General features: G+C 33.7%; 4 protein-coding genes across 4 annotated transcripts; 2 read left to right on the forward strand and 2 right to left on the reverse strand.

The window, feature by feature from the left end:
- The first annotated feature begins 3,706 nt into the window (after positions 1-3,706).
- On the forward strand, positions 3,707-4,980 carry LOC111493855 (LOB domain-containing protein 1-like). Its single transcript, XM_023143755.1, has 2 exons — positions 3,707-4,154; positions 4,517-4,980. Exons 1-2 carry the CDS (start codon positions 3,846-3,848, stop codon positions 4,832-4,834), a joined length of 627 nt encoding a protein of 208 aa, XP_022999523.1. The 5' UTR covers positions 3,707-3,845; the 3' UTR covers positions 4,835-4,980.
- A 2,490-nt stretch (positions 4,981-7,470) lies between these two features.
- On the reverse strand, positions 7,471-11,263 carry LOC111493590 (ubiquitin carboxyl-terminal hydrolase 24-like). Its single transcript, XM_023143345.1, has 7 exons — positions 10,897-11,263; positions 9,668-10,333; positions 9,341-9,525; positions 8,893-9,140; positions 8,506-8,651; positions 8,205-8,381; positions 7,471-7,829 (listed from the first exon to the last, which is right to left on the reverse strand). Exons 1-7 carry the CDS (start codon positions 10,909-10,911, stop codon positions 7,641-7,643), a joined length of 1,626 nt encoding a protein of 541 aa, XP_022999113.1. The 5' UTR covers positions 10,912-11,263; the 3' UTR covers positions 7,471-7,640.
- Positions 11,264-11,494: 231 nt separating this feature from the next.
- Positions 11,495-16,325, forward strand: LOC111493600 (glycosyltransferase-like KOBITO 1). The gene is made up of 11 exons (XM_023143356.1): positions 11,495-11,914; positions 12,225-12,374; positions 12,464-12,516; positions 13,336-13,444; positions 13,560-13,694; positions 13,844-13,888; positions 14,739-14,926; positions 15,007-15,148; positions 15,387-15,433; positions 15,510-15,597; positions 15,835-16,325. The coding sequence occupies exons 1-11, from the start codon at positions 11,567-11,569 to the stop codon at positions 16,117-16,119; spliced, it is 1,590 nt and encodes a 529-aa protein (XP_022999124.1). The 5' UTR covers positions 11,495-11,566; the 3' UTR covers positions 16,120-16,325.
- Positions 16,326-16,383: 58 nt separating this feature from the next.
- LOC111493917 lies at positions 16,384-17,302 on the reverse strand. The gene has a single exon (XM_023143824.1). It carries the CDS (start codon positions 16,793-16,795, stop codon positions 16,580-16,582), a length of 216 nt encoding a protein of 71 aa, XP_022999592.1. The 5' UTR covers positions 16,796-17,302; the 3' UTR covers positions 16,384-16,579.
- Between the last annotated feature and the right edge of the window lie 973 nt (positions 17,303-18,275).

An 18,275-nucleotide genomic window follows, 5' to 3' on the forward strand; every position in this document is an offset into this window, starting at 1 on the left:
AACAACAAAATAAGGTTTTATTGAAATGAATATCTTAGCCAATATAACGTAAAACTCGGAATCCATTTAGATTGATAGAGGAGTACTAACAGTACTTTCGAGATGAGTTGGAAGCACCTTCATCAGCTTGTTTTTAGCACAGATGTCATCATCCTAAGCCCTTAATTCACAGCTGGTTAAACACCATAGTTTTAGGCCAAAAATTTGCATAGGATGCGATAATTAAATTAAAAAATCCTTTATTTATTTATTTAAAAAAGAAATTTGGGGAGTTCCCAAACGCCAACGCCAAGTCCAAGTAAGCAACGACGCGTGGACTTTCTTTTTCTCATTCTTATCCCACAAATTATCTTAATGGAGTCCAGTTTTTATATTTATTTAATTACAGCATTTAAAAATGCCACTTGGACCAATCCCCATTTCTCTCTTCCACGTGTCACTCCCACATTTCCAACAAACTTACTTAAATTTAAATTGCTGTCATTTACCTTTAAAAAATATAAACAAATTTTACTGATGTATTTTTTTTTTAAATACGTTAAAATGCTAATAATTTATTAAATATTTTTTAAAATTCAGCAAACATATTAAACATAAATTAAAAAATAGACATCAGCTATATAAAAGATTAAATTTAGAATTTAATTAATTTATTATATAATGATAGAAGGGTTGGAATGTTTGGTTATCTACCTTCTATTTTGAAGGTCTCGTGATGGTGCACGTGATGTTGACATTCATTTGACATTTCTATAACATCTAAATATAAACTTTTAATTTCTTTTTTTTTTTCCTAAAAGAATATTTGATGATACCAATATTGATTTTGTATGTTATCCAGAGATTTTTAACCCCTACAATGCAATCCCTTTTCAAAATTGGTTTTATTAATTATTATTTTTATTATAAAATAGATAAAACTGATTAATATTTTATTTAAAAAAGTATTTATGAATTTTTAAATGCAAAAATAATTCAGAGGTGAGGTGAGGTGAGGGAGGGAAGAAAGTGTGTTGGTTTAAGCAGCATAATAAGGTTCTAATGTTGGGTTAATGGGGGGTTTTAATATTGATTAGTGGTTACTCAAATATAAAATGCAAAAAGACCCATTTTGGTAGTTACAAAGAAAATAAAATAAAATAAATTAAAAAAAGAAATTAGGAAACATATCTTTTTCATAATTGAGTTTGATTACAGTAAAGCAAAACTAAATATTTCCTCACCCAATGCTAAAGGTCCACACGCTATAAACACTCCTTTTCTTTTCTTTTACTCTTTTTTTTTTTTTTAATATTTTAAAAAATTAGCTGATATTTTGATATAAAATTAAATTTTATATTTAAATATTAAACCCGTCCTTTAAAGATTTATTAGATATTTTTTAAAATTTAAGAAAAGAAATAGGAACGAATATGTTTTTAAAAGGGTTCAATTGGGTATCTATGTTGTGTCTAAAAAGAGTTTGGGTTAGGGTGGTAGGTGACAGCTACCCTAATTTTGTGCCAACAAATTTTATTTATTAGGTTGGTTGTCTCACACAATGAGAGCCATTTTAATGCAAATTATTTACTTTTATTTTAATTATTTTTTGTATATATATATTTTTTTAATTTAAAAAAAAGAAAAAAAGAAAAAAGAAAAAAAAGAGGTGTCTAAAATGGGAGATTCTAAAAGTTGGAGCCCCTAAATGAAAACCCCCTTTCTTTATTTTGATGCCATTTCACTTCACACTCATTTCACTTTAATCCCTTTCCCCTTTTTCCCTTTCATTTCATACCCTAACTATCCATTATTTATTATTATTATTTATTATTATTAAAAGAAGCTTCTAGTCAAAATTACCAATATAACCCTATTAATTTCAAAATAAATTAGAAATAAGCTCATTGTTTATTATTTAGTCATGAATGTTTGAATAAATAGAGTTAATTGATTGATTTTAAGGAGACTAATTAATTATTGTCGTTTAGTATTTGAATTAATTGTCAAATGAATTGTAAATCGAGAGCCTGTTTACTAAGTTTTAATTAGAGAAACTTGACTTCGAACAAGATGGTTTCTATTAAAATATGAGAAAATTCCAATTCTAACCCATTAAAAGATTCATCCAAACATGAACGAATTGAATTATTTTAATTAAAATACAAAAATGGGTTAATATTTGAAGTAATTTGGTTGGAAAATGGAAGGGATTACCAAAATTTTCTAAATTGATGAAAATAGTGGCTATGGAAAGTCTACCTTCAAAATGTCACATTCTACTATATATATTATATATATATATTTAATAATTATTTACTAGACCAATAATATATTCTCAAAATTTTTTAACTGTATAAATTTTTAATTTCATTACATGAGACTATAGCTTTAAAAAATAATGCAATTTTTACTGCGGTTATAAACTTAAATTCTTTCCAAATCTTATTAATTTAACAAAAATCAATTTTACGATAGTGAAAGTTTAATGGTAAAATAATTCAACTCGTTTTTTTAATCATATTTTTTTTGTTGTTCGTATAATTTAACCTAAAAAAGAAGCGGTTTCTCATTCTATCACTTTTTTTTTGCCACCCACGAACTTAATAGTTTTTCTTTTTCTACACCAAAATTTGCTCGATAAAAAAAAAAAAAAAAAAAAAGTTGAATTAGTCCAATGTCCCTGTCACTTAACACATCAAGAGTTGGTTGTTTGGGGAAGAAGATTACGTTGTCCCGTTCCCCACAAGTCCAATCCTAATTTTTGAAAAACACTCCGTAAAGTTTGGATTGGATCACCGGTGACGTTTACGAATCCGAACAATAATTTTAGATGTGTTGATTTGATTTGTCAAGCGTAGGTGTCGAGTATTTTTCATATTTTCAAAATGTTTTTTCTTTTACAACCGATATTTAATGTGTTCGATAGTGATTTTTTTTTTTATTTTTTTTTTCTTGGAAGAAAAAGAAAACCAAAATGGACTGAAAATCAAGATTAGTCAGTGATTAGTTGTCATTAAAGTATTGGAAAAAAGCCTAATAAACCAGTCCAAACCCATTCTACCAAGTCAAAGTAAGGGTCATGCATGGAATTTTCAAGCCTTCTTTTTTATTATTATTTACTAACCATTACCAAATTATTAATTATTATTATATAATTATTTTATTACCTCTCAACAGACTCCTACACCCTTGTCAACAATGTTTAGTTCTTCTCTCCAACCGATGTCAGATCTCACAATTCACCCTTCTTCGAAACTCAGCATCCTGGTTAGTACTCTTCTCTTCTCCAATTGATGTGGGACCCTCAACTCATAAAAAATGTTTTTCCCGATTGACGTGGGATCTCACGATAAAACCCATTATTTATTATAATTTATAAACGGGTTGAAAATTTAAACCCGATGAAAAAAATTACTTGGAATAAATTGATTTTTTATTTTTTTTATTTAAGCTATTTTTCTAAAATAGATTTGATTTGGCCATCAAATAATTTGTTAACTTAAAGTTTCACTTTAATGGAATAAAGCAAAGAGTCAAGTAAATTGGAAGCAATGGCTTCTTTTTATTTTTTATTATTTATATTTTTATGGTGAATTTTTAAGATTAATGACGTAAGCAATAGTGTGCATGACGTAGGCGGCAAAGTCATCCTCTCCCCCACTAAAATCTTGTGTGTTTATAAGAGCTTCTCAGCCTCTTCCATTGCTCCAAACACACTAAAAAAATTTCCTTCTCATTTTCCCATTCTCCAAACAGAAAATTCTCTCTCCTCATTTTCTCTTCTCTCTCTACAAAAAAAAAAAAAAAAAAAAAAAAAAAAAAAAAAAAAAATCACAAAGCAAAAGAAAAGAAAAAAAAAAAAAATGGCTTACTTGGCCAAATGTACTAATGCTCCCTCAACGCCGATCACTGTTTCAAACCACCCCTTATCTTACTCCCCTATCTCTTCTTCCTCCGCTGCCACCACCAATTTTGGTTCCCCACCCACATCTCAGCCGTCGTCTCCACCGCCGCCTGCGGTGATCCTCAGCCCCTGCGCCGCCTGCAAGATCCTCCGCCGCCGCTGCGTCGAGAAGTGCGTTTTGGCTCCCTATTTCCCTCCGTCCGAGCCTCTCAAGTTCACCATTGCTCATAGAGTCTTCGGAGCTAGCAATATCATCAAATTCTTGCAAGTATGCCCAAAAATTTATTTTTTTTATTAAATTAATTCACACCCACATTTTGAAATTCCCCAATTTGTCCTTCCAATCTATTTTTGTTTAGAGTTTAAGGTTAGGAAATTATTATTAGTAATTCCATGTATTGTAGGAAAAAAAAACATTAATTAATTAACTTTTTTTGGTATTTTTAAAATAAACAAAAGGGTATAGTCGGATTTAACTAAAAAAAGAAATGAGTTGATTTGACTTAACTGGGTTTGACTTTTGATGGGACTTAATCCCGTAATCAATGCAACTTTGGTCTCTCTAATTTTCCTCTAAACCTTATTATTAAACAACTAATTAAAGAATTAACTTTTTCTTAATATTTGCAGGAGCTGCCAGAGTGTCAGAGGACAGATGCAGTGAGCAGTATGGTATACGAAGCACATGCGCGGCTGCGAGATCCAGTGTACGGCAGCGCCGGCGCTATTTGCCAGCTGCAAAAGCAAGTGAGCGAGCTGCAAGCCCAGCTAGCCAAGGCGAGGGCGGAGGTGGCTAATATGCAGCACCAACAAGCCAACTTACTGGCTTTGATTTGCATGGAAATGAGGCAATCGCCGGACCCCGTTTGGCCGCCGCAACTCCCCGACACTACCTGCTTCCTCGACGACGCCGCCCTTAGCTCGCCGTGGGAGCCACTTTGGACGTGATTTCAAAGTTAATTGTTTTGGAATGATATTTAATTTGGGTTAGAGAAGGATTTAAGTTAATTGTTATAGTAAAAATATACTTTAAATATATAAATGGTAACGTTGATGATTATAAGATAATAATGTTACTTATTTTAACTAAATTATGAAATGGGATCCAAAGCTTTTCCCTATAATTGTAATCTTTTCAGTTCAATTCAATGGTGAATTTTTCATTTTTCATTTTAAATAATAAATATAATCTTAATTTTGTAATAATTGGAGTCAGATCCATTCATTCATTATATGAATTATTTATACTCGAAAAAAATGGACCATACCATATAAAGAGTATTCTTTAAAATGAAATAAGTTGTCGTCTTGCCGAAAGAAAAAAAGAGAGATTTATTTTTAATAGACTGACATGTTCCTACATGAAACTCACTTTTAACCTAAAATAACTGCATGTCCGGATGATAAAATTATTGAGATGATCTCGGATTTAATTACGATCATAAATTATATTTATTTATTTATTAAATAAATATATTATGAATAAATAAAAAAATTGCAACCATAAATTGACTTAATTGCAACTTTCTTCCCATTCTCTTTCAACGGGCTCTAGTTTCTCTCATTTTGGTCACATTTTCAAACATCTAGAAGAAATAAAATTAAAAAATAAAAAAAACTCCAATAGTGTGTTGAAAATTAATTTAATTAATTTAAATTTTTAATGAAGAAAATTATTAAAAAATAAAAGTAAGTAGGCATCATTAAATTACTTCAATCGTCAAAAAATGATGGGTTTTGTAGATTTAAAATTTTTTTAAAAAATTAAATTTAGAATTTTGTAGTAATTATTATTTATTGTAAAATAAAAAGGGAGGGAAAGAGAAATATAATATTATTATTACTATTATATTGAGAGTGACATAAGTGGAAAGTGAAAAATAAATTACTGATTCAATGGATTAAATTATTACATTATTGCATGCATAAGTTTCCATTACTACACTCAAATTTCTGTTATTACAAATAATTTTCTTATTATTTTTCCCTTTTTTTTTTTCTTATTTTCTTAACAAAACACATGAATTAAATCATATCTTTTATTATTATTATTATTATGGACTACCAATAAATAAATAATAAACTATTAAAAAATTTATAAAAATAATATGTAACGATGGAATAAAAAATGTATATATAAATGACTGGAAAGAGTCGAGATGAGTAATTAAAATTTACCGACCTAAATAACGCGTTTTTTTTTCCGGTTCGGAATATAAGTTAAAATCAAGTTTGTCATTAAGTGAAGAACGAAAATTACCGATGTGTCGGCGGAAATATGAGAAAATTTTATTTTTTTTTTCTTTTCACAAACATGTCGGCCCATCCAATGGCCAACCTTGTAACTAAATCCCATCCACACGTTGAAAGAGATCTCCCCCGTCCAAAATTTTGAAGAATTTAATTTATTTTTCAAATTAATGTAGATTATCAAGTGTAAATCAATTTAGATTCAAAATTAATATATAATTCTTGCTAAATAAATAAAGAAAATAAAAATATATGAGAATATAGAAAAATCATTGTTTATTTATTTAATTTTGGTATTTCTCTGTTTTTGTTCCAATTAAATTGGTTTAGTTGTGAATAGTTTTTAATTTTAATTGATATAATTATTAAATAAAAGAATAATGAATTATAAATAATAATTAAGGAAAAGAAAGATATTGTTGTAGATTTGTCAGGAATCAATCTTGGAAGTACACAAAAAATAAAGACATTCATACTTTGCTTCTCATATTTTGTCTGTTTTTTTATTATGTTTTAGATTCGTGATGTTGTGATTTGATGATGATATTTTATAAGGCTTTAACTTCATTTAAAAATAAAAATAAAAATAATGGAAATATAATTTGAGAAATTATTATATTTTAGAGAAAATTTTTTAAAAAATATATGTATATTTGAAAGGAGAGATCTCTTGAAATATATGTATATGCGATATTTTGAGATATATCTAAGTCGACCAATAATAAAGATATTGGGTAAGTGTATATGTGCACACGGATTTGTCAACTCGGACCAAATTGGTTTGCAGCCACATTAGACTTTTTTTTTTTTTTTTTTTTTTTTTTTTTTATAAAAGAAAAGAAAATAAAATACTTTGTTGTATAAAATTAGAGAGAAACCCAAACTTTTGTTTCATGGTCGTGTTATTAGGGGAAACGTCCAACTACAACTTATTTTTCGTATCGTTATTTCCATTTCAATATATATCTTAATTTTATTAAATGCTTTTTTTATAATAAAAATAAACGCAGCATTTTCCCACATTATATCATATAATAAGAAGAAAAAATTAAAGGCTTTTGTTTTTGTGATCATTGTTTTGACTTGATTGATTCTTTCTCTTTGTAATGGGAAAGCTTTGAATTATTGAGAAATAAATAAATGGAGTTTGTGAGAAATAATTAGATTAATGGGAGCTAAGTTGAAGTCTTTCCTAACTAAGATGAACAATTAATGTGAAACATGTCAAAGAAAATGACCATTTTTCCTTCATTTTGTTGGGATTGTAGCACACACATTAATTATAAACATATGGTAATATTTTTATGGGTTTATTTTTCAATCATAGATTAGAAAGAACAAAAAAGCATTCAACACATTCATTCAACAAATTTTTGACTTAGTATTTTATAGTGCAACAACACTAGACAATGCTGCAATATTTACTACTAATATAAACCCACCAAAAACAAGAACAAAAAACATATCTGATCCAGAAAGGACTCTGCGTCCAAGTTTTGATACCTTAAACTCGTTTGTAGAAGAGAACATAGGCCCTCTCATGTAACACGTGATCCTTCCCGATTGCAGTGACAGATGCATCGTCAAATCGAAGCCATTGGTTGTTATGGAATCGAACATCAGCAGTGTAATGTCCCTTTGAGGACTCTCTTCCATGATGGGTTATGGTAGCCACAAGTTCATATTTCCTACCCTGAAAGAATTGCAATGACAGGAACACAATTTGCTAGCTTTCTTTCCAATTGATATAGTTGATACCAATGCCCCACCCCACCCCTCGCCCCCAATACACACATCCAATCTCTCTCTAAAGACCACAGACCAACAGAGAGGGCAATATAGCTACTACGACTGTTATCACTGTTACCAGATATTGTCTTCTATTGGCTTTCCATTCAAGGACTTCCCGTCGAGATTTTAAAACAAGTCTACTAGGGAGAGGTTTCCATACCCACACCCTTATAAGGAATGTTTCGTTCCTCTCTCCAACCAATGTGAGATCTCACACTTGAACTATTAACTTTAGGTATTAAAAGACAGTAACGTAAGAGGGTGGAATATCAAGTACCTCTGAGGAGGACGACACAAGAAGATCGCGGTTTAAAACCAGCTCAAGTGGGAAATGCACAGACTTATTCAACTTGGTACTTCCGTGGCTTCCATAGCCAAAACGCTTCAGGTGCAGTATCATTATCTTGGACAGTTTCTGTATCTTCACAGATTTGCTAGCAGACACAACGCCAGCCTGCATAAAATATATCTCAATTTCCGAAACATATGAAACTAAAAGTATGCTTAGTGAAAAGTGTCTGCACTCAATATTCACACATAAGAAAGAGGATTCTATAGCTATGCACAAGATAGTACACCTTCCCAGCAGCTGATGACCGGTACCCTTCAAGAGTTTCTGGTGCAGAAAACAAACGTAGAGCATCCTCGATAGTGCGAACAGCTTGAGGGTAGATATCAAGGTGCAGTGAAAAAAATGGCTGGCCAGTAGCTGAAGGTTTATTCCCTACTCAATCCCATAGAAGAAAATGGATCAGAGGTGATCATATCAAGAAAAAGCAAGTATCTAGACAGCAATAAAATATTTGGTTCCTGTCCATTGAATTTTAGAGGGATTCCAAGATACTAATTAAATTCTAAACCAAAATTATTTACAATCTTCCATTCGCTTTAAAAACCAAAACAACAGCAGACCAAAAACCCATGACTCTTGTGCCCATGTGTATGGTGAAGCATATACTACCTACCTCTTGCTTTCACCATGCTTGTCAGTTGCCCCCCAAAAATTTCAGTCAACTCTGAAGGAACAAAACTCTGTGTTCTCATCACTGCAGTTTTGTTCTTCCGCCCAACTGTCTCCCATTCATCATCTTCAGCAGAAGCAACCATAAAAGATTTACCCCCATTCATACTTGAAGACATTCCACCAAGCTTCAGCAATTCAGCATGCATTCGATCCATGACGAAACTTAAAAATTCTTGTGTGTCTTCCTGCCTGGATAAGCATAATGACAGGAATTTAAGATTCGTTTATTTCAAGCATATAGAGTATTTTAGAGGCGATAATTGAATCTATAATGTCTGATAGACATCATATCAGTGGAAGTCCCGTTTTTTTATTGAAGTTCCAGTAAAAAAACCCACAACCAAGGATGAGAGTTCAGCATTGAAATGAAAAGATATACATCAACAAACCTTGGACGGCCCTTGATACCGCAGGGTAGATCTGGACTAAAATTTTTAAGAATGCCATCAAACATGAGAGGGCTAAAAGGCTTCCCAACGTCAAATGCAGCGACATCCTTACTCAGAACACTTGAACTAGGTACTTCAAAGGCAGATATGAACTCTACAAATGCATTTAGTGTGGAATAACCAGCCTGAAAAATAAATGACAAAGTCAAAAGTTTGCCATATATTTACAGAAACAACAGTCATTAACCATATAACTCCATATCTATTTGCTTTGTGATTTCTTTATATCACTGGAACAAAACAGAATATAACAGGAAGGACAAGGACCTTGGGGATTGCACGATTTCTTAAGTTTCTCAATAGATCAACAAAGGGAGGACATGATAAAAGAGCTTGCAGAGTCGAGTTCAGAAAGCATAAGTTCCCTGAATTTATTAAACCTCGAGGTAGGTACTTAGTGGAGGATGCAACAGAGACATCAGATGCCCTTCTGAAATTCTCTTCGAGAATAATTTCTTGCAAATGATCAATACTACCATTCGGCATGCTATCTTCTGCTATCAGTTTTGAAAACCGATTTAAAGAATTGTTCTGACCATTTGATACAGATGATGACAAAGCATCAGTGTCATCTATATTCGTTTCAGTCACTCCACAAGTACAAGAGGAGCTTTGATTGGAATTGTAATTACTTCCGTTCTCCTTTGGCACTCCTGATTCCAGGGGAGAATGATTTTTTCTTCTTTGGACAATTTCCAGTCCAGTGTCATCCTTAGCTAAATCAACAGACTCCAAAGTTATGGATCCCGTTGAGGAACCAGAGAGTCCCTTCGGTTCACTGTCAGCAGAACTGCCCAGCGATTTTCCATCTGTAACATTCAGAGAACCAAATTGCACATTTACATTGTTGACCAGCTTTCCGGGATTAATATTCGACTGAGGTAGAATCCATGAATTGGTTTCGTCTTCAGTGAAAGACCCGAATAATAGAACCTAACAGAAAAGAGTCCATGAGTCCAGAGGTCTCAAACACACCAATGCAGAAACCATTAACAAATACAATGAAATCATTCAAATCCATTTTATCAAATAGTAAGAATACTCATAACAAAAGTTTGACCTTAGCTAGTAAGGGGCATGTAACAAAAGCAAAAACGGCACTGATGTCTAATAATAAATTGAAAAATCTAAGAAAAAAAGACGGGAAAAACCATCTACACTCGAAGACAGTTTCCATATATCAATGTGTTAGACCATACATTGCCTTAGATGCTTCCTAATCAACATGGCTTTTCATCTCGACTGCATAATAATTCAGCCATGCATTCCATATTTAAATGGGTCCATGAAAATTGCAAAAGTTCACCCATATGAGTTTTTTTTTCTAATTGTTAACATTTAGTCAAAAGAGTAAACTTGATGAAATACTTGCAGCTGCATGCTTCTTATCTGATAAAACCATAAACTTCATTCCGTTTAACTCCGCAAAATTGGACTCCAACAACGACCCAAAACTAAAGACTCCATTAAAAGTAAATGCAAAAACAAAAGCGGACCTTAGAATCGCTCATGTCTGAAACCGGATTGGAATTGCAAGGAAAAATGCCTGAGATGAAAACAGGGGTGTTGACTATAAAGAAGGAGAAAAGAAAGCAGGCATGGAGGGGAGGAAGCGGAGTGAACGGCTAGGGTTTTAGAAGACCCTGAAGAATGAGGAGCAGATAATGGCAAACCACCGACTGAAGACATGAAAGGAGAAGAAACTGAGCAGCGGGTGAAGAGAGAGAGCGTTTGACAATGGAACCCTCTCTATGGCCCTCCTCGCCGACCAGAACCACAGCACAGAGCATCGACCGATCACCTACGAGAAGAAGAAGAAGAAGAAGAAGAAGAAGAAGAAGAAGATCATTTAATCTAAAATAACCTTCAATTATTTTCCATTTTAATTCAATACATAAAAATATGATAAAATTAAACTTAATTCAATGATTACACATTTTTATTACGATAAATACGGATAATTAAAATAATAAATGTCTTTTTTTTCACAAACTTAAATATATGTGTGTGTGTATATATATATATATATATATTTTTTTTGGAAAAAAAAAACTGCGAAAAAATAGGTGCTTTTTTTCTTCGTATATAAAAGAAATAATCATTTATGTTAGTTTCCCGGCTATCGGAGAGTTACAGTTGGAAATCTGAAGGATCCTCGCCGGCGGCATGAATATTCCGAACTACAATCACTTGCAGACCCCACTTCGCCAGACTCAGCCGTCTTCCTCATCCTCTACTTCCAGACTCCTTCTTCTTCTAACCTTCCTCCCTCTCACCCTTGCAGCTCTTGCTTTTGTCCTCCAATGGCGCGGCGGACTCACCGATCCCGCCACCCGCTGGTCCCCTCCGGGATCCTACCAGTTCCCTGGCATGGAAGCCTCGACCCTCTCCCCGATTTCGCGCCACTCCACGCCTTCCGCTTCTGATTGCCTCAAACTTGGCCGGAGTGTTACGCCATCGTTCCCGTACTATCAAGACTGGAAGTTCGATCGCGGATCGAATTTGAAGCCCAAGGTCTATTGCTCTTCTTCTTCTTCTTCTTCTTCTTCTATGGAATTTCCTTTTTAACTGGAGTTGTGAAGTTGATTTATGTGTTGTATTAGTAATTCATCGATATGTGGAATGTAGCTGAGAATTTGAAAATGGTTACGAAGGTGGTTGTTCTGATGACTGATTAGAAAGGGAAAGCAATTTTGTTGAGATAACAATTTTTGTTGTCTGATGGGAATTTTGAGGCTTCCTTATGCTGAGTTTGATGGAAATGAATAAAACTAAATTTTGTTTTCTTTGTTGTGCTTCGTTCTTTTTTCCTCTCGATGTGTAGATATGCATTACAACAAGTACGTCAGCAGGATTGGAGCAAATCTTGCCTTGGATGTTCTATCACAAGGTCATTGGGGTTTCACTCTTCTTTCTTTTTGTGGAGGGAAAAGCTGCATCTCCTGATGTGACTAGAGTTTTGCAGTCAATTCCTGTGAGTTCAATTGCTCTACTAATACTCATAGTTGGGGCTAACTTTCATTGTGGTAAATTTGTTAAGCGTGAATTTGACGCTGTTTTCAGGGAGTGAAGTTGATATTCAGAACAAGAGAGTTAGAGGAGCAGCAGGCAAAAAGGTGTAAAACTTCTGCCATTTTTTCAGTATAGAAAATATAAGAACCAACTCATTTTGGGGAATGGAAGGGCTAAGGAAGTGCTCGTTTCTTCTATTTTCTTTAGCAATGCCATAGCATCTGACTGGAAGCTCTAGAACTTAGTTATTGTAAGATGTGCAACTGGTTCACGATCATTAAATGATCTCTTGCACCATAATCTTCTTCTGAATTCTAATACAACATTTGTTTGTAAATCATTATAACAGATTAGGACACATACAGGCACAATAGCTTTTTGTTGATGCATGATAAGTGCTTTAGAAAAGGAAATCTTGATGTGAAGAAGTAAACAATAGCACATCAATCGGCATTTGTCAAGAAATAATCATAACTACAGAAGTTTTAGCAAGAGTGCTTCTACTAGAAGACTCTAGCATTGCCCAATTCCAATTATCTTTAAGAACCGAGATACCATCCTTAAGATGCTCATCGTTACTTATCAACCAAACTTCCAAAAAAAAAAAAAAAGAAGCAAAGTCTGCATTAGACAAAGAATAGAAACCTTCTTCTTAAATCTGTGGCCGCACAGTGGCTGTGCAAATTGCCTTAGTTCTCCTTGGAAGATATGTAATGGAAATATTAAGAATAAGGAGCTTCTCCAAAATATCCACGCACACACGTATTCCATTTAGGGGTAGGCTAGTGGAGGGTCTCTTTCTAGAGGAGGAAATCATTATCATATTTGTTAAAGAGTATTGTTATTAACTTTTTATGTTTTGTTATTTCTTAACTCTCTTTTTTCATTGTGTATACCTGGTTTTATTTTCTTTTAATCTTCAGTCGGATCTGGAATGAAACATGGCTTTCTGGTTTCTTTTACAAGCCTTGCAATTATGAACTATTTGTGAAACAATCTCTCAATATGGAGATGGCTATTACTATGGCAAGGGTATGAAAGTGTTCTTCTCATGGCTATTACTCTGTTGCTGCTTTGTACTTATTCCCTAATGTATCACTATTAACTTGTGATGTTTAGTTTCTTCTCTCTCCTTTTAAAATATTAGGATGCTGGCGTGGATTGGATAATTCATCTTGATACTGATGAGTTGGTACATCCAGTCGGTGCTCAAGAGTACTCCTTGAGGCAGTTGCTGCATGATGTGCCTGGAAATGTCGATATGGTTATTTTTCCCAATTACGTATGTGTTCATTGTATCTTTTTATTTTGTAATTTGTTATTTTTGTTGTGAAATGGTGAAGCTACTTGAACTCGTCGATGTTATTTTTTTCTTTACATTTTAACGTTGTGAGCCAAAATCTAATTGTCTTGTTGATTTTATTTATACAGGAAAGCAGTGTTGAAAGAGATGACATAAAGGAACCTTTTACTGAGGTAGTTTCTTTCACCGTCCGTTCTTATTATTTTACTTATTGTTTGGCTGTAAATTTCGATTTCTTATCCACCATGATTTTCACCTCATATTCAACGGGCTGTACAAACATTGAAATATAAAATCTGCATGCAACTACCATAGTTAGGCAAAATTGGTTTCTATTGCTTGCTGATATATGGGACGCATGTAATTGTCCTTTGTATAAATCTATTTTTTCTTTTCATTGCGATGGGCCATTCTTTATGCTTGCTTTTATTCTCTCGTTCTTCCTAATGACGTTGGTTTTTATGAATAGATAAAAACTATGAAAGTTCATGGAGTTGTTTCTGGAAACTATACTCCCAATTTAAAGAAATTTAAAATCATTAGAAGGTCAAATTTAAATCATTTCGATTTTGAGCTATATTTGTTGGTGTCTTATATTCAAGTTCCGTAAAAGAAAAAAACAAAAAAACAAAAAGAAAGAATAAAAAGCAGAATTATTTAAAATGACTCTGGTCTCTTTGCCTTCCCAGTTTTTTTTTATTATTTCCAGGACACATGGTGAGCGCTTTTAGAGTAGTTGAATGAGTGCCAAACCGGAGGAGGAGGATATTAATGAGATTGAAGTGGTTGTGATAATGTGGTTGCATTTTTTAAACAGGAAATGATGTTCGTCAGTTGCCATTCAAGTGTCATATTTTGTAATGAATATTACCATATGGATATCTCGTGTTTAATCGGAAGCATTTAGCTGTAATGAGTCTTATATTTTGTTTTATATATAAAGATGAAGCTTGTGTAAAGAATTAGATATTGCTTGTTCTTAAAATGTGCACCTACTATTTTGAGATTACTCTATGAACTCAGGTATCAATGTTCAAAAAAAACTTTGACCACCTGCCCAAGGATACATATTTTGGCATGTACAAAGAATCAACTCGTGGTAACCCAAATTACTTTTTGACTTATGGAAACGGGAAATCAGCTGCTCGAATTCAAGATCATCTTCGTCCAAATGGTGCACATAGATGGCATAATTACATGAAAACCCCAAAGTAAGTTGTTTATTGTGAACTTTTAGTTTCAGGATAAGCTATTTTGCAGCACTAACTGTGTTCGTGTAAATATTTGACAGTGAGATTAAATTGGAGGAAGCTGCCGTATTACACTACACATATGCAAAATTTTCTGACTTGACCTCTAGACGTGACCGCTGTGGGTGCAAACCTACCAAAGATGATGTTAAAAGATGCTTTATGTTGGAATTTGATAGAGCTGTGAGTTCAATGTTTCTTGATCTTGTTTAAAGCTTCTGTCCACAGAAAAAGCTTCTTAGAACAGAGTTATGCAACTTTGCGTGAGATAATTGTTTAAATTAATTTTATTTCCTAGATTTGGGACCAATTTTTTCTTCATACAAGTTTCCATCCAGAACTTGGAGTTTCTTTTATGTCCTACTTTTTGATGACCTCATCCCATCATTTTTAAATTTCTAAGCAACTACATGAATTGCAGGCATTCATAGTTGCTTCTACTGCAACCCAGGAGGAAATCGTAGACTGGTATTAGTCTCTTTCTTTATGAAGAAAATATTCTTTTAGTTTATGTTTTGGATAGACAGATTTGCTTCTTTACTAGGTACCGAGAACATGTTGTGTGGGGCGACAAAGACGTAAAAATAAAGTTGCTGAAGAAGGGCATTTTAACACGAATTAATGCTCCTAAGGTAAGGATTTTATTTGATGTCTGTAGTGACAAATTATAAGAGTTAATTTGTTCAATGAGACAGTTCATTTTGAGCATGAGATATCAGTCTTTGCTATATGTTTGTTAGAATCCATACCTCATTCACAATTATAATGTCATATTCTGAAAAAAAAATTAGTGATCTGCCTAGTGATCGAGGATTAATATCGAACTTGTTGCACCCAGTTGAAAATTTTCCCATCTTTTTTTGATTCAGGTGATTATACAGGGATTAAGGGAGAGTGGCGTCTTCGAGTCTGTTATTGCATCTGCTTCTGAAACTCGTTCAAAGGAGAAATTTTTATCATCCATCTCTATCTCTAGCAGTAACTCGAGCAAAGCCGTTGCATCTCAATCCCTTCCATCTAGAAGTAACAAGTACCAAGCAACTGCAAGGAAGGCCCTGGGAATTGAACCTGATGAGTGGCATCAACCCGCCGTTCCGCCACAATCTCCTCCAGGAATAGACGTAGAAACTCTCAACCTGGTAGGAGGTATATGATTCTTGTAAAACCAACTCTCGTTACTTGGTCTCCGGTTTATGGTGTAGATTCTTTTTACTACCTTCATGTTACAGTACTTGGCTACCAAGAGCTGTTAGGAGTGAGAAAGGAACAGCAGATTAAGAAGCATTCTTTCTTCCTTATACAAACAATACGTTGTGCTAACTATGAAATTATGCAATCAATTTCAAGTATGTTATTTAAATATTTTATGGGGTTCTTTAACCAAGCATTGCAGGTGCAGAAGGGTTGAGGAATCAACATGGCGGCCAACTTCGAAGGCCATTTTATTTTTAGGATAGACAGACAGTAACTGGAAAACGATTCATCATGGAGTATTGAAGTTTAAACTGATAGTATAGAATTTACACACTCAGAAAAAAGAACCCTGTGAGCGAATTTGGGTTTTGCGGTAGAAAAAGAGTACAGTGAAGAATTGAACTTGGATCTGATTACTAATCAAACATTGATGGAATTATCAGGTTTGAAAATTGGCTGCTGTGGCGATAGGGAATGAGCGGCAGCGCTACTGGGAGGCGGCATGGGCACCCCAAATGTCTGAGCATTAGTCCTGATGTCTTGTCTCCCTTTTGCTCGGCCAAGAAAGTAACACCCGAAACCGAGCAGCAAGCAGAAGAAAATGAGTGGCAGAGAGATCACCATCACCAAACCCATCTCTGATCACAAGCAAGCAAAGATTATATACAGAGAAATGGGGAAGAAGGAAGTGGGCTAATTATTCTTCCTGAAGGTAAGGTTTGATATTTATATATTCTCTGAAATTCCCATCCAACGGTCTGACTAATGTTGAGAAGCTTCAACGGTCAGTTTTTCAGACAGAGACGGCCATTATTCAATGGACAGCTGAGAGTATAAATGCTTTCTAAACTTCATATTCCTCCTGTTTGCTCCATGATTTTTTCCAAAGCCTAAAGCCACCAAGACCAAATTGAAGGGATTGAGCCCAAAAAGTTAGGTCCAAAACCAAGCTAGCCCAATGGGTTGGCTCCAAAGCTGACAAAGCCCATGGAAGACTGTGAATAGAGGTGTTTTCCTCCATTTTCTAGGTTGAAAATTTAGAACTGAAAGCAAGCAAGCAAGCAGAAGCAGAAGACTTCTAAAAAAGAATTAAGATCTGAAACCAAAATCTCCTTTGAAAGCTTGAACACTATGAACACAAGTTGAAAATTCAACTTCGAGAACAAGCGCCCCGGCACTCGAGTCAAGTACATGTCCGAGAGCAAAAACATTAGACAATCAACCCAAACCAACCTACATTCTCCCATAGCCAACCCAAAAAGAAAAGGCACAAGGATTTTGAAAAGAGAAGAAGATCCTGAGAGACTCCAATTTGAGCAAGCAACATTAAAGTCTATGCCAAACTCAGAATCTTCGCAATTGGATCCGCACCAACCCAATTCAGTAAACAAGCAGCACATGGCATTACCTCAACAAGCAAGCAAGCAAGCAAGCTAATGTGGTTTGAATACGCCACTTAGATGCTGGCAGGCAGAGAGGAACTGACTTTTTGACCTGAAACAAAAATGAAATGAGTTAAATGATCAGCTTTAGATTAAGATATTATCCATAAACAAGCCATTCGGTTGGGACTCATTCATAAGTGACACTTTCCCCAATCACTACTTCCTATGTGGACTAAGGTATTTGCTTACAGCTTAAGACAAGATATATGAGGTTGATTAAAGATTAAAAACTTTAAATACTAAATCGCTATGTAATAAAATTTTGTAATTAATAACATAGACTAGACTAAATTGTTAGAGACCTTCCATCGAAAAAAAAAAAAGACTTTAAAAGAGTATAAACTTCAGTTTTCTTGTAACTAAGGAACTTCTACCATTTCATTTTCAAATCAAAGACTACAAAGACTTAGAAAAAAGTAACGAGGCAAAATCTCATCATTAGATGCATGCATTTGTTTGATGAGAGTTCGTCAAACCATATATATATATATATATCATGAGAGTGACAATAAAGGAAAAGCTACATTATGCAATGGAACAAACATATATAGCTATTAGAAAGATTGAACGAATACCCAAAATGGATGTACTGATCTTGACTAAAAATCTTGAATGTGCCTTCTTCTTTCCCTTATATTAATACTCTAAACAAATGTTTAGCGGTATAATTT

This window comes from Cucurbita maxima, unplaced genomic scaffold (genome assembly GCF_002738345.1).
Source record: "Cucurbita maxima cultivar Rimu unplaced genomic scaffold, Cmax_1.0 Cma_Scf00001, whole genome shotgun sequence".
Lineage (NCBI taxonomy): Eukaryota > Viridiplantae > Streptophyta > Magnoliopsida > Cucurbitales > Cucurbitaceae > Cucurbita > Cucurbita maxima.

What these genes read in the sequence shown, in the direction of transcription:
- LOC111493855 (XM_023143755.1), top strand. Translation starts at nt 3,846, where the DNA reads ATGGCTTACTTGGCCAAATGTACTAATGCTCCCTCAACGCCGATCACT. An exon ending in ATATCATCAAATTCTTGCAA is followed by an intron (nt 4,155 to 4,516) that starts GTATGCCCAAAA and finishes TAATATTTGCAG; the next exon opens with GAGCTGCCAGAGTGTCAGAG.
- LOC111493590 (XM_023143345.1), bottom strand. An exon ending in GAAATCGTGCAATCCCCAAG is followed by an intron (nt 9,526 to 9,667) that starts GTCCTTGTCCTT and finishes TTTATTTTTCAG; the next exon opens with GCTGGTTATTCCACACTAAA. An exon ending in GGTCATCAGCTGCTGGGAAG is followed by an intron (nt 8,382 to 8,505) that starts GTGTACTATCTT and finishes TATTTTATGCAG; the next exon opens with GCTGGCGTTGTGTCTGCTAG.
- LOC111493600 (XM_023143356.1), top strand. Translation starts at nt 11,567, where the DNA reads ATGAATATTCCGAACTACAATCACTTGCAGACCCCACTTCGCCAGACT. An exon ending in TGGCTATTACTATGGCAAGG is followed by an intron (nt 13,445 to 13,559) that starts GTATGAAAGTGT and finishes TTAAAATATTAG; the next exon opens with GATGCTGGCGTGGATTGGAT. An exon ending in TAAAGGAACCTTTTACTGAG is followed by an intron (nt 13,889 to 14,738) that starts GTAGTTTCTTTC and finishes CTATGAACTCAG; the next exon opens with GTATCAATGTTCAAAAAAAA.
- LOC111493917 (XM_023143824.1), bottom strand. Translation starts at nt 16,795, where the DNA reads ATGGGTTTGGTGATGGTGATCTCTCTGCCACTCATTTTCTTCTGCTTG.